The 15,066-nt window shown below is 48.7% G+C and overlaps 1 protein-coding gene across 1 annotated transcript; it reads right to left on the reverse strand.

The window, feature by feature from the left end:
* Positions 1-1,913: 1,913 nt before the first annotated feature.
* On the reverse strand, positions 1,914-14,615 carry LOC149433032 (cytoplasmic dynein 1 light intermediate chain 2-like). Its single transcript, XM_089664736.1, has 5 exons — positions 14,556-14,615; positions 13,178-13,219; positions 8,729-8,846; positions 7,691-7,810; positions 1,914-3,860 (listed from the first exon to the last, which is right to left on the reverse strand). The coding sequence occupies exons 1-5, from the start codon at positions 14,565-14,567 to the stop codon at positions 3,757-3,759; spliced, it is 396 nt and encodes a 131-aa protein (XP_089520862.1). The 5' UTR covers positions 14,568-14,615; the 3' UTR covers positions 1,914-3,756.
* Between the last annotated feature and the right edge of the window lie 451 nt (positions 14,616-15,066).

Raw genomic sequence — 15,066 nt, forward strand, 5'->3', positions numbered from 1 at the left:
CCCAGGGGTGGGAGTGAAGGACGAAAACTCGGGAAAAGGTTCAACTTGAGCTCTGCATGGTGGAGGAATATCAGTGCCTTACAAATGAAACTGTGTGGGAGAATGAAACCCCAACATGAAATATGAGACCGCAAGAGAGCCGACATAAAAGCGGACTTCAGATGGGGGATGTAAAACCTCACAATGAGCGCATGCTGAAAAAACCAGCGAGTTCTTTTTATGAAGAAATCTGCGCTCCCAATTGGAACGATCGATTTCTCTCTCAGGCTACAGCCCTCGTCCTTATCTAGAGGAAGTCTGAGCAGCCGGCTACCCAGAATCCCTCAAGTCTGGCGTATGGGTGGCCTTTTATTATTGGATATACTAGTCCTGCCCCTCCTCCCCCTCGACTCTGGCCCCTCCTCCCCCTCTAATCCTACCCCTCCTCCCCTCTAGTCCTGACCCTCCTCCCCCTCGACTACAGCCCCCACCTCCCCCTCTGATCCTACCCCTCCTCCCCCTCGACTACGGCCCCCTCCTCCCCTCAACTCCAGCCCCTCCTCCCCTCAACTCCAGCCCCTCCTCCCCTCAACTCCAGCCCCTCCTCCCCTCAACTCCAGCCCCTCCTCCCCTCAACTCCAGCCCCTCCTCCCCTCAACTCCAGCCCCTCCTCCCCTCAACTCCAGCCCCTCCTCCCCTCAACTCCAGCCCCTCCTCCCCTCAACTCCAGCCCCTCCTCCCTTACTTCTACCTACCCTACCTCCCCTCGAGTCCTGCCCCTCCTTCCCCCTCGACTCCTGCCCCACCTCCCCCAAAGGCTGGTGGGGGGTGCACCAGCCTTTGGGGGAGCGTCTGAGGAAGAGGAAAGCACTCCTCGAAATGCGTCAGCCTTCAGAGGGTCCTCAGATCCTGCGTACTGGTTGCTTTGTATCTGAAACACTTTTGTTTCTACAATGTCTGTAAGTATACGTTGGATTAATAAAGCGATCCCCCTAAGTAATGCACAAGGCTGCTGCACCCCCTCTTCTCCTTTGTTTTCCCAGTTGCCTCTTCTCCTATAGTCCTGCCCCTCTTCTACTGCACCCCCTCTTTTCCTCTCCTATAGTCCTGCCCCTCTTCTACTGCACCCCCTCTTTTCCTCTCCTATAGTCCTGCCCCTCTTCTCCTGCGCCCCCATCTTTGAATATCCTGCGCATGTACATATGCACCACATGACTCCTGAAGCCCCGCCTCCCATCGGTGCATCTGCAGAATCCTGTGGTGCCGTCAGTAAATCTGCCTCCTAGAATGTTCTGAGTACATCCCAGGAGGCAGCGAGGGCCGTAACGCCATTCTCGCCTAGAAGAGGTCTGAACGCAAAATAAAAGTAATCCGCGCCAATTATTGGAGGGGGGAGGAGCCAGAAGAAGGTTATTTTACTGCATGAAGGTGCACTTTAAGGAGCTCCTTCCAGTAGCTCAGACTGCGCATGCACCCGGAATACAGCCTAGAAGTCACAAGACGCAGCAGTGCGCATGCACCCGGAATACAGCCTAGAAGTCACAAGACGCAGCAGTGCGCATGCACCCGGAATACAGCCTAGAAGTCACAAGACGCAGCAGTGCGCATGTTCCGAGGACGTCCTTACTGAGCACTGAGCCTCCTGAGAAGAGATCTGGCGGCAATATCGCCTCATTCCGCCATCTTCCTGCGTTCAGCTGACGCAGCTTTTTCATCACCTAACCCAACGCTCACCTATCCAAACCTTCAGAACCAGTCACGTGACTGGGGGAGGGGTCAGCACACTTAGACCCGATTTTTCAATTTCCCAAAAGAAGTATGAATTTTGTAGCCAATGGCAACCAGTTTCTATTCTCCCATTGGGCACAGGGAAGCTGAAGGCAAAAACCTGATTGGTTGCTATAAGTAATAGTGAGAGGTGTCCCTAGTGAGTGAATAGACCAATCAGTGGATTGGGATGAGAAGGACCGCCTCCAGCAGTGCAGACAATGACATGATGGCGGTCCACATGCGTCATACTGACAAATAGCGACTCAGAACCGTTGCGTTCGGACACTAAACAGAAAGCTCCCATCAATCCGGGACCTGGAGCGGAGCGCGCGCCCCTCCCCCACGGAAGTACATACCTGTAACGCAGTACATAGTGTTTTGGTTACACAGAAACAATAAAACAAGTTGTGGATTCTAGTGGTAGACAGAGGAATATATCTATAAGGAGAGGCTGGACTGCACTGCGCAGGGAAAAATAATCATCCAATTTAAACCTTTTAGAAATAAATAAATTAAAATAAGAAAGCCACCAGCGGGGCCGGAGGTTCCCTCCCGGCAGTGCGTTCCCTCCCGGCAGTGCGTTCCCTCCCGGCAGTGTAATCCAACCACAACTCACTTTACAGCGTTTGCAGCTACGACTGGGAAAGTGCCTTGACAATGAAAGAAAGAAAGAAAGACTGCCTACTTGCCAACAGTCCGAACAGAAAGCTCACAAACTCCGCCCACAAAGAACCCAGCCAAGAACACCCATTTATAAAGAAGCTCCGCCCCTGAGGAGACAGAAGTCACAGCCCCCAGTGCTAGAACTGTTGGCAAGTATTACAAAAACATACATTTAGAAAAAACAACTAAAAATGAAGTGGTGCCGATCAGCACATAACGGTCACATGTACCCACAGCGGGCGGTTCTCGTGTGGCATGATCAGGACTATACACAGGAACACGGATTATAGGGGGTGTAAGGCTGGACAAGGTGCTGAAGTGGTCTGCAATCCTCCCATTGTACTTGTGATGATCCGCCTATAAAGCGGGAGCTTCTCTGGGGTGTGATGGGCCACACATCGCAGCGCGGGGCCCCAGCCTTACTCTCAGGAGAACGTTACATAAAAGTTCATAGCAAGAAGAAGAATACAAATCAGGAGGGCTGGCAGCAAACCCCTTCCATGCCGAGCTCCGCAGAGCATCCACACACCAGGTTTGGGATTTGTAATGCAGGAATGCATGCTGGGAAAATGGATGAACAGGTGACTGCTGCTGGGCATTGCAAATAATCGATGTATATAAAAAGGACCGTTAGTACTGCGCATACATCTCCAAGCACCTCCTAGTGGCACATCCTGAACCGCTCTAGGCACTTGGAACTGACAAACATGCTAATGCTTCCACCCTATATTACCCCCCCCACCCTACCCCCGTCTTTAATTCTCCAACTGCCGACCTAAAGTGTCCTACCCAGAATTCCCTTACTAGGGGTAAAGTGAAGGATTCCCAGAAAGCCAGACATACGCCCGTGGGCAGCCGCGTCCCACAGCAGATGTAGGTGGGGGAGGGGATTCCTGTCCGTAGCCTACAGCCCAGCCTTTGCCTCCCACAGACTGGAGCACATGCTTAGTCCAGCTCAGGTCCAAACGTACAAATCTCCTTCTAGAAGCAACATGGCGCACGTTAGAGACAGCAGCTGTTACTTGGCGGCAACCAAGAGACGTGCCATCGCTAACTCCCAACTGAGCCCCCCCACTCTTTCCATTCACAGCACCCCGATTGAAGCATTGGTGGGTGCAGGGACCTGGAAGATGCTAGCCACTTTCTGTACTGGAGGGGTTAATCAGGTGGAATAAAATCAAGGCAAGCTTCCCATAAGGGGCGTGTAACACTGGAGACAAGCTAGGCCCGCCTCTTCCTGCGAGGAAACCTACAGGATCCGCGGTGTCAGAGCAGCCTTCAGTCCGTTATACATGGTTATTATTTGGTCATTTACACAATGGAAGTGTTTGCTTGACAAGCGGGTCAGGCTTCGTTCTCCGTGGGGGCGGAATTCGCTAACACGGCATCGGGCTGGCGGCTCATTCTGTCCAGTTCCTCCTGGACGTTGGTCAGTACAGGCTTCTGTCCTGTGGAAGAGACGCACAGTCATGCCAGAGGGTACAACACATCCAAATGCCTAAGCACAAGTTTACAACTTTGACCCGTGTTAGTAAAACCGTCCGTATCGTCACAACTCCTTCATACATCCGGGCGGATTGTACCGCGTTATGTTCAGGACAGATTGGGCTTCATATGGGGATCTCTCTGGATTTTATTATCAAAGGTAAACGGGCAGAAAACAGTAAAAGAAAATAATAATATTAAATGTAGCTGTGTGTTTGTTGTTACCATAACCGACCACCACAGAACGGCCCGAAATACATTCTCCAGCTCCTGACGATCGCAGCAGCGATACCATGTGTGTGTTACTTGTTGTTTGTACCCGGAGTGCGGCCAGAAACAATACGGAGCAATTTGGTTTGTTTTGTTTTTTTACCTAAAACACACTGACACCAATAAGAAAAAAAAAAAACCCTGACCTTTGACCCTGACCCAAACACTAACCCTGGCGCTGAACTAGATCAAACCTTGCTCTACGTATCCTTTCATTTATTTTTAAATATCTTTTTTTTTTTTTTACAAAAATTTTTTTTCTCTATTCCAGGAGTTAGAGAGATACAATGTATAATGGAATGTATATAACGATACAATGTATAATGGGATGTATATAACGATACAATGTATAATGGGATGTATAGAACGATACAATGTATAATGGGATGTATAGAACGATACAATGTATAACGGGATGTATAGAACGATACAATGTATAACGGGATGTATAGAACGATACAATGTATAACGGGATGTATATAACGATACAATGTATAATGGGATGTATAGAACGATACAATGTATAATGGGATGTATAGAACGATACAATGTATAATGGGATGTATATAACGATACAATGTATAATGGAATGTATATAACGATACAATGTATAATGGAATGTATATAACGATACAATGTATAATGGGATGTATATAACGATACAATGTATAATGGGATGTATAGAACGATACAATGTATAATGGGATGTATAGAACGATACAATGTAAATGGGATGTATAGAACGATACAATGTATAATGGGATGTATATAACGATACAATGTATAATGGGATGTATATAACGATACAATGTATAATGGGATGTAAATAACAATACAATGTATAATGGGATGTATAGAACGATACAATGTATAATGGAATGTATATAACGATACAATGTATAATGGGATGTATATAACGATACAATGTATAATGGGATGTATAGAACGATACAATGTATAATGAGATGTATATAACAATACAATGTATAACAGAATGTATATAATGATACAATGTATAATGGGATGTATATAACGATACAATGTATAACGGGATGTATATAACGATACAATGTATAATGGGATGTATATAACAATACAATGTATAACAGAATGTATATAATGATACAATGTATAATGGGATGTATATAACGATACAATGTATAATGGGATGTATATAACGATACAATGTATAATGGGATGTATATAACGATACAATGTATAATGGGATGTATAGAACGATACAATGTATAATGGGATGTATATAACGATACAATGTAAATGGGATGTATATAACGATACAATGTATAATGGGATGTATATAACGATACAATGTATAACGGGATGTATATAACGATACAATGTATAATGAGATGTATATAACAATACAATGTATAACAGAATGTATATAATGATACAATGTATAATGGGATGTATATAACGATACAATGTATAATGGGATGTATATAACGATACAATGTATAATGGGATGTATAGAACGATACAATGTATAATGGGATGTATAGAACGATACAATGTATAATGGGATGTATATAACGATACAATGTATAATGGGATGTATATAACGATACAATGTATAATGGAATGTATATAATGATACAATGTATAATGGGATGTATATAATGATACAATGTATAATAGGATGTATATAATGATAAGTGACTTAGCTCCACCCCTTCTCCTATATAGTTATTGAACAGCGCTGTGAATCTCCTTGAGAACGTCACATTGACGAAACGTGTGTGTGTGTGTGTGTGTGTGTGTGGGGGGGGGGGGGGGTTTGAGCCTGTGCGCCTGACATCATCACGCTTACCGGCCAAAGGATCTGTACAGCTGGATTCCAAGGGATCTCTGCACACTGGAACATTCACCATGGGAGTCATTTGTAGTCGTTTAATGATAGACCTTGGCTATTGTTGATTTTACATATATTGTGTGGGATCATCTGCGCCCCCTTTTTTTTTTACACTACCGCCAGCCTCATTTCTTTTGGGACATGCCACACGTCATTGTGAACCTGGAATTTTAACTCCTTGATAAAAAACAATCAAAAGCCAGGCGCACCAAGCTAGTGCATTGTCCCACACGACTTATTTAAAATCTGCATCAAATGCACCAGCAAGCATGTGAATAAAATGTGCTCATCTAGTTACTCGGCTGCAACCCAAGTGGTCCTCGAATCGCCACAATTCAGAATTTAGGGGGTCCTCACCGAGCTCTAAAATGGCTGATGCGTTTCAAAGGCGATCCCTGAAGAGGGGCTGCCTTATACACAAGCTGGCGAGTACATTTTATGTTTTGTAAATGAATTGTGTGGGATCATCCCTCCCCCTCCCCCTCTTTTTCTTAATATATATTTCTTTTGTTGTAACTTATGTCCATGTTGGACTAACCGGCAGCGATGCGTTTATACTGATTATTGTAAAACTAATACATTTGTAAGAAATGAATTGTGCGGGATATTGCACTAGGCTGGTGCGCCATAGAGGGCAGCGAGGCTCCGCCCACATTTCCTCCACACCGGGCGCAGGATGAATTTTATTTAGACCCGTTACCCCTCGATGCCTGGGAGGAGCTCACTGAAGGACGCAGATCGCACGCTGGTCATGACCACTATCTAGGAGGGTCCTGAGAGTATTTCCTGTCTGAGCTCCGGATCCTCGGAGTGTGGGGTCCTCGGATATTTGGTGATCTCATACTCGGATCGCAGACGTCTCTTCCACAATTTATAAAGACTTTTCAGTTTTCCACCAATTGTGATTTCATTCGGGGAACTTGTCTGGTTTTCTGCAGGATTACACGGACTGCGATGTGATACACGGACTGCGATGTGATACACGGACTGCGATGTGATACACAGATGATTTACATATCTATAATGGCTGATATAATGACCCATCAACATTATACTTCCCTTCCTTCCTGCGTTGTTCTGCTCCGTGCTGATGGATGGAATGGAGTGCGTTTGTCTATAATCTACATTATACTTCCCTTCCTTCCTGCGTTGTTCTGCTCGGTGCTGATGGATGGAATGGAGTGCGTTTGTCTATAATCTACATTATACTTCCCTTCCTTCCTGCGCTGTTCTGCTCGGTGCTGATGGATGGAATGGAGTGCGTTTGTCTATAATCTACATTATATTTCCCTTTGTTCCTGCGTTGTTCTGCTCGGTGCTGATGGATGGAATGGAGTGCGTTTGTCTATGAAGGTCGACATTACACTGAACCTTGCATGGGGAAGGCAAACATTTACTATACAGTGAGGATCTGAACACGTCCTTTGGTGTCAGAACACCCCAACCCTCGGCACTTTGCTTTGTGTGTAATATTCGGGTTGTGCGTTCTGTTCGGAGGGAAGATCCGCGGCACGTGGCAGAGATCCGCCGGTCAGTACACGTGGAGGTGAATGAGACGTGCAGCAGACGGGGATCTGATATACAATGGAGGCCACAAGCTGTCAGAAAGAGAAGAAATGGCTGCTTATGTTCCCAGAATCCCCTCCATACCTGGCTTCTTGGCAGCATTCTGTGCAGGTCCCGGCCCCCCTGGGCTCCCCGGTGACCCCGTCTTCTTACTCAGCAGGCTATTGAAGAAGCTGGCCAGGACACCTTCACTGGCTGCTGCATCTGGAACAGGAAACGGTATTATATCCTACGGTATGAGGGCGAGTCTGTCCACATGTGCGGGGCGTTCCATGCCGTCCTATCCGAAATCTACCCCTCCCCCGTAATGCAGAGACACCACCATCCTGAGGCAGGAAGTGGTAATCAGCAGAACTCCGACAATCAATTCGGTGATACTCCCCCGACCCCGCGTTCCGTATGCCCGCCCTCCCCGACCCCGCGTTCCGTATGCCCGCCCTCCCGGGCCCCGCGTTCCCTATGCCCGCCCTCCCCGGGCCCCGCGTTCCCTATGCCCGCCCTCCCCGGACCCCGCGTTCCCTATGCCCGCCCTCCCCGGACCCCGCGTTCCCTATGCCCGCCCTCCCCGGACCCCGCGTTCCCTATGCCCGCTCTCCCCGGACCCCGCATTCCCTATGCCCGCTCTCCCCGGACCCCGCATTCGCTATATCCGCTCTCCCCGGACCCCGCATTCGCTATATCCGCTCTCCCCGGACCCCGCATTCCCTGTATCCGCTCTCCCCGGACCCCGCATTCCCTATATCCGCTCTCCCGGACCCGCATTCACTATATCCGCTCTCCCCGGACCCCGCATTCACTGTATCCGCTCTCCCGGACCCCGCATTCACTGTATCCGCTCTCCCCGGACCCCGCATTCACTATATCCGCTCTCCCCGGACCCCGCATTCACTATATCCGCTCTCCCCGGACCCCGCATTCACTATATCCGCTCTCCCCGGACCCCGCATTCACTGTATCCGCTCTCCCCGGACCCCGCATTCACTATATCCGCTCTCCCCGGACCCCGCATTCACTATATCCGCTCTCCCCGGACCCCGCATTCACTATAAATGTGTATTTTCTGCCCATGCCAGAATTCTCTGGATTATTCTGTAAAGGGGAGGGAGAAGGGGGGGCTCTTACTCTTAATATTGGGGTCTGGTTTCTTGACGGCTGCCATGGGTGAAGAGCTGGGCACGGTGGTGGAACCAGAGCGGCCCGGAGTCCGGGGAGAACCTGTGGGAGCTCTGGCTGGTGATTCCTGAAAAACAAACACATTTTTTATTGTTCTTTTCTGATGTGAAATGTCAAAGTATCGAAGTACAACACAGGAAATAAACCAAATTCCTCCAATGAAATGTGGGCCAAAAAACTTTGTTCTTTTTGTCACTTTGGGACAAGTAGAGGAGGGTTATACCCTCTGCCATGATTCGTTTTTTTCCCATCTGTGTCCCCGTCTGGGAGATCTCCCTGTACATTCTGCTCTGAAAAAAACATGAAGTGAGGGAAATCCTCGCTGAAGTGAGGGAAATCCTCGCTGAAGTGAGGGAAATCCTCGCTGAAGTGAGGGAAATCCTCGCTGAAGTGAGGGAAATCCTCGCTGAAGTGAGGGAAATCCTCGCTGAAGTGAGGGAAATCCTCGCTGAAGTGAGGGAAATCCTCGCTGAAGTGTGGGAAATCCTCGCTGAAGTGAGGGAAATCCTCGCTGAAGTGAGGGAAATCCTCGCTGAAGTGAGGGAAATCCTCGCTGAGACAATTGTCACCACAATAAGTGTCCCCATTGGAGGATTTCCCTCTATTCTCACAGACAGCAATAAAAATCGGACAGATCTCTTCCTTCACCACTATACCAAAAACAAAGAAAAGCTTTTGGCCTGACATTCACATGATGGCCCCGCATGGCGTTTGTACCACCCGTGTTGTGTATGAACAGAACACCCCCTTTTCATGATGTTGTTCTAGGAGCGATCCCTTATGTGTACAAACAAGAATGGCTGCAGACATTTCCCTGACTTCATCCCGCTGGTCCTGCCCGGGGCAGCTCAGGATCCCCTCAATAGAGACACAGTGAGCTGTAAACACGGATTGAACAAAAAGATGTGTTCAGTAAAAGCTGAACAAGGCCGGATTGTGAGGACGGGCGTCCGTGTCTCAGCCCACGGCTTGTGACTGTCATACCGCCACGCTCTCAGACATTCATGTATCGGGGCTGCGCTGGCTCACCGCCATGAACACATCACACCACCAGGATCTGAAGCACTTCACTGTCTGAAGCAGAGGGGGGGGTACTCCTTGGTACAGCATGGGACCACTAGCCCGGGGCCAGAGATGATCACAAACAGCTACACACAATCAATTTATCCCAACAAAAAGGCTTTAAAATCTCACATTTTGTAACATTATAAGAACTGCAATGAAATCCTTCCTGCAGACAAATAATTGGCAGAACAGGAAGGAGGAACAAGAAAAAAGAAAGCAAGAACGCAAAAAAGTTCATCGATTTCCCATATGCTGAACGTTTCCTGTCTGCGTCCCCTTTAGAGGGATTTCCATCACTTCCTGTCCTGACAGCAAGGAAAAAATCTCCCCAACAGGAACAAAGATGGCAATGAAAGTGACGTGAGACTAACCTTTCCCCACTGCGTCCCACATAACAGGTTCTTTTCTGAAGTTCATAACACGTTACATGTGACACCCATGTTCATGGAGTAACATGTAGTGAAAGGTCCGCCCCCGCTCCAACCCGCTCCCTGGCAAAATTTGTAAAAAACGCAGCCGTGCATGGCTCCGCAAGTCCTTGTCGTTCTCAATTGTGGTGCTGAAACTTTACCCCGAACTACACTCGGGAATACCGCCGGGAAGGTTAAGGACAGTCCACACTAGGAATCACTCGGGAACATACTGCGCATTCCTGTGCCATTCACACGCCATTCAGTGCAGTGCGATCCGAGTCCAATCATTTCATCGCAGTGCGATCCGAGTCCAATCATTTCATCGCAGTGCGATCCGAGTCCAATCATTTCATCGCAGTGCGATCCGAGTCCAATCATTACATCGCACCGCGATCCGAGTCCAATCATTACATCGCACCGCGATCCGAGTCCAATCATTACATCGCACCGCGATCCGAGTCCAATCATTACATCGCACCGCGATCCGAGTCCAATCATTACATCGCACCGCGATCCGAGTCCAATCATTACATCGCACCGCGATCCGAGTCCAATCATTACATCGCAGTGCGATCCGAGTCCAATCATTACATCGCACCCCGATCCGAGTCCAATCATTACATCGCACCGCGATCCGAGTCCAATCATTACATCGCACCGCGATCCGAGTCCAATCATTACATCGCACCGCGATCCGAGTCCAATCATTACATCGCACCGCGATCCGAGTCCAATCATTACATCGCAGTGCGATCCGAGTCCAATCATTTCATCGCACCGCGATCCGAGTCCAATCATTACATCGCACCGCGATCCGAGTCCAATCATTTCATCGCAGTGCGATCCGAGTCCAATCATTACATCGCAGTGCGATCCGAGTCCAATCATTTCATCGCAGTGCGATCCGAGTCCAATCATTTCATCGCAGTGCGATCCGAGTCCAATCATTTCATCGCAGTGCGATCCGAGTCCAATCATTTCATCGCAGTGCGATCCGAGTCCAATCATTTCATCGCAGTGCGATCCGAGTCCAACCATTACATCGCACCGCGATCCGAGTCCAATCATTACATCGCACCGCGATCCGAGTCCAATCATTACATCGCAGTGCGATCCGAGTCCAATCATTACATCGCACCGCGATCCGAGTCCAATCATTACATCGCACCGCGATCCGAGTCCAATCATTACATCGCACCGCGATCCGAGTCCAATCATTACATCGCACCGCGATCCGAGTCCAATCATTACATCGCACCGCGATCCGAGTCCAATCATTACATCGCACCGCGATCCGAGTCCAATCATTACATCGCACCGCGATCCGAGTCCAATCATTACATCGCACCGCGATCCGAGTCCAATCATTACATCGCAGTGCGATCCGAGTCCAATCATTACATCGCACCGCGATCCGAGTCCAATCATTACATCGCACCGCGATCCGAGTCCAATCATTACATCGCACCGCGATCCGAGTCCAATCATTACATCGCACCGCGATCCGAGTCCAATCATTACATCGCACCGCGATCCGAGTCCAATCATTACATCGCACCGCGATCCGAGTCCAATCATTACATCGCACCGCGATCCGAGTCCAATCATTACATCGCACCGCGATCCGAGTCCAATCATTACATCGCACCGCGATCCGAGTCCAATCATTACATCGCACCGCGATCCGAGTCCAATCATTACATCGCAGTGCGATCCGAGTCCAATCATTACATCGCACCGCGATCCGAGTCCAATCACTACATCGCACCGCGATCCGAGTCCAATCACTACATCGTACTGCGCCATGAGTAGTGCATGCAGTACTATTGGAAGCTCACTGCAAGCAGATCACATGATACATCTGTCCAATGCAATCCAGGGCAGGAAAACGCACATTGGTGACTTGTGAACGCTGACACCCGCCGTAGATCACATCTGCCATGTGTTCTGTATGCAGTGCGGGAAATGTGCACAGATCACATCTGCCGTGTGTTCTGTATGCAGTGCGGGAAATGTGCACAGATCACATCTGCCGTGTGTTCTGTATGCAGTGCGGGAAATGTGCACAGATCACATCTGCCCTGTGTTCTGTATGCAGTGCGGGAAATGTGCACAGATCACATCTGCCGTGTGTTCTGTATGCAGTGCGGGAAATGTGCGCAGATCACATCTGCCGTGTGTTCTGTATGCAGTGCGGGAAATGTGCACAGATCACATCTGCCATGTGTTCTGTATGCAGTGCGGGAAATGTGCACAGATCACATCTGCCGTGTGTTCTGTATGCAGTGCGGGAAATGTGCGCAGATCACATCTGCCGTGTGTTCTGTATGCAGTGCGGGAAATGTGCGCAGATCACATCTGCCGTGTGTTCTGTATGCAGTGCGGGAAATGTGCACAGATCACATCTGCCATGTGTTCTGTATGCAGTGCGGGAAATGTGCACAGATCACATCTGCCGTGTGTTCTGTATGCAGTGCGGGAAATGTGCGCAGATCACATCTGCCGTGTGTTCTGTATGCAGTGCGGGAAATGTGCACAGATCACATCTGCCGTGTGTTCTGTATGCAGTGCGGGAAATGTGCACAGATCATGGGTTTCCCGCACTATGGTCTGGTCACGTATAAGAAAAATCTCTTATCAGCTTCACTTTGAGGAACAAGAACTCAACGCAAAGAGAACCGGTCATAATACAGTTCCTGAGGATCGATCGATGTCGGTAGTTTTACTTCATCGAAGACTGACAGGAGACGGCGAGAGATCATCGGGGAAGCTGCTGGGATAGAACATCAACTGAAGGACTGATATGCACAGCGAGGGGCCCCCCGGACCGTCAGGGACCGATCTGAGGACACACAGGGGTACTTACAGGTACGGCTGAGCAGCATTGAGGTAAGTGGTCGGGTTTCCCTAGAATACTCACCGAGGCTCTGGTTGGGGTGGCCGGCTGCTTCGCCAGGTAAGACTGTCAAAGAAGAAAGAAGAGAATTAGGAGAAGACTTGGACCAACGTTCCACCAATGTCCGCTACAAGCAGGAGGAGACTCAGATCAGAGAGGTTGGGGGAGAAACAACGGCCATTCACCAGAAGAGCTCTTCCAGCATGCTGGGAAATCCAAGCATGAAAGAAAATAATCCCTACAAAGTCATGTACAAAAGCATTACCGCCCCCCACACACTATACTCAGCTCTGCGTCCCTCAGACACGGGAGATGAAGGAGATGATTGGCATTCACACGTTCTATACAGAGGCAGGCAGTGCAGTCTGCACACCATTCATACAAGACGGTTCAGCAGCCCACACACGAGTCCTTTGTTGTCGTCACACAGGGAATCTTCTTTTCAGTTTGAGGTTTATTAACCGCTTTCCTGCCGCCCCACAGCAAAACCACAGCTACAGGCGGCAGGGCTGCGCTAAATCCCAAATATACGCACTTCCGGGGTTGGCGGCTACAGATGTCGATCATCGGGTCCCGACCAGAGATTCCCCACCAGCAGCCATCAATCACCTAGGAACAGTGACAGGGGAGAGGTCTGCATGTACACAACACGGGTCTCTCCCCTGTCAGCGAGGACATGCTGCTTTGTATCTCTGCACAGCATGTCTCCCGAGCAACACAGCACACAGTTAACCCTTTGATGGCCCCAGATGTTAACCCCTCCCTGCCCAGTGCCATTAGTACAGTGTCAGGGCTTTGTATTAGCACTGATCCCTGTATTGGTGTCACTGGGGATGTCAGTGGCAGTTAGTTCCCCCCCCCTTGTAGACGCGATAACTTTCACGTAAACCAATTCATTTCCACATATCAGGATTTTTTTTTAGCAAAGACACGGAGCAGAATACATTTTGGCCGAAATTTATGACGAAATCTGATTTTTTAACATTTTTTACTGGATATGTTTAATAGCAAAAAGTCCAAAATATTGTTTTTTGTTTTTTTTTTAAATTGTCGGTCTTTTTATGTTTGGAGCACAAAAAATAAAAACCACACAGGGGATCAAATACCACCGAAAGAAAGCCCTATTTGTGGGAGAAAAAGGACAAATTTCCTTTGGGTGCAGCGTTGCATGACCGCGCAATTGTCAGTTAAAGTAACATAACGCCGTAAAAAAATGGCCTGGTCAGGAAGGGGGGTAAATCCTTTGGAGGGGGAGGGGTTAATTAGGTTTTAACAAATTCACATTAATTCCCATTATCCTGATTCATCTTGAACTCATCTAACCCCCCCAAAAAAAAAGAAGAAAAAAAAACAGTTATGACATCACCTTTACTTGTGTGGTGAGTAGAGTGACCGGACGTACCTGTTGCTTCATTAGAAAAACCTGCTCGTCCTCCGCTGCCACCTCCTTATCGTGGACCAGCTGGTCAGGGAAGAGGAGAGAAGAAGAAGAAAAGAAGAGGAGAGAGGAGGAGAAGGAGAAGAGAGAGGAGGAGGAGAAGAGAAGAGAAGAAAGAGGAGGAGGAGAAGAGAAGAGAACACACACAGGTTAGGAGGATCTTTTCCTGACAGAGAAAACTGAAATATGTAAATTCCCCTCTACAGACCCGGAAGTGCTGCATCTCTGCCACTTCATTCCCACACCCATCACCAACCACCCATCACCGACCACCAACCACCCATCACTGACCACCAACCACCCATCACTGACCACCCATCACCTACCACCCATCACCTACCACCCATCACCCACCACCCATCACCTACCACCCATCACCTACCACCCATCACCCATCACCCATCACCCACCACCCACCACCCACCACCCACCACTTATCACCCATCACCCACCACCCACCACCCATCACCCACCA

This window comes from Staurois parvus, unplaced genomic scaffold (genome assembly GCF_062004578.1).
Source record: "Staurois parvus isolate SC_StPar_1 unplaced genomic scaffold, SC_StPar_1.0 ptg002015l, whole genome shotgun sequence".
In the NCBI taxonomy this organism is placed as follows: domain Eukaryota; kingdom Metazoa; phylum Chordata; class Amphibia; order Anura; family Ranidae; genus Staurois; species Staurois parvus.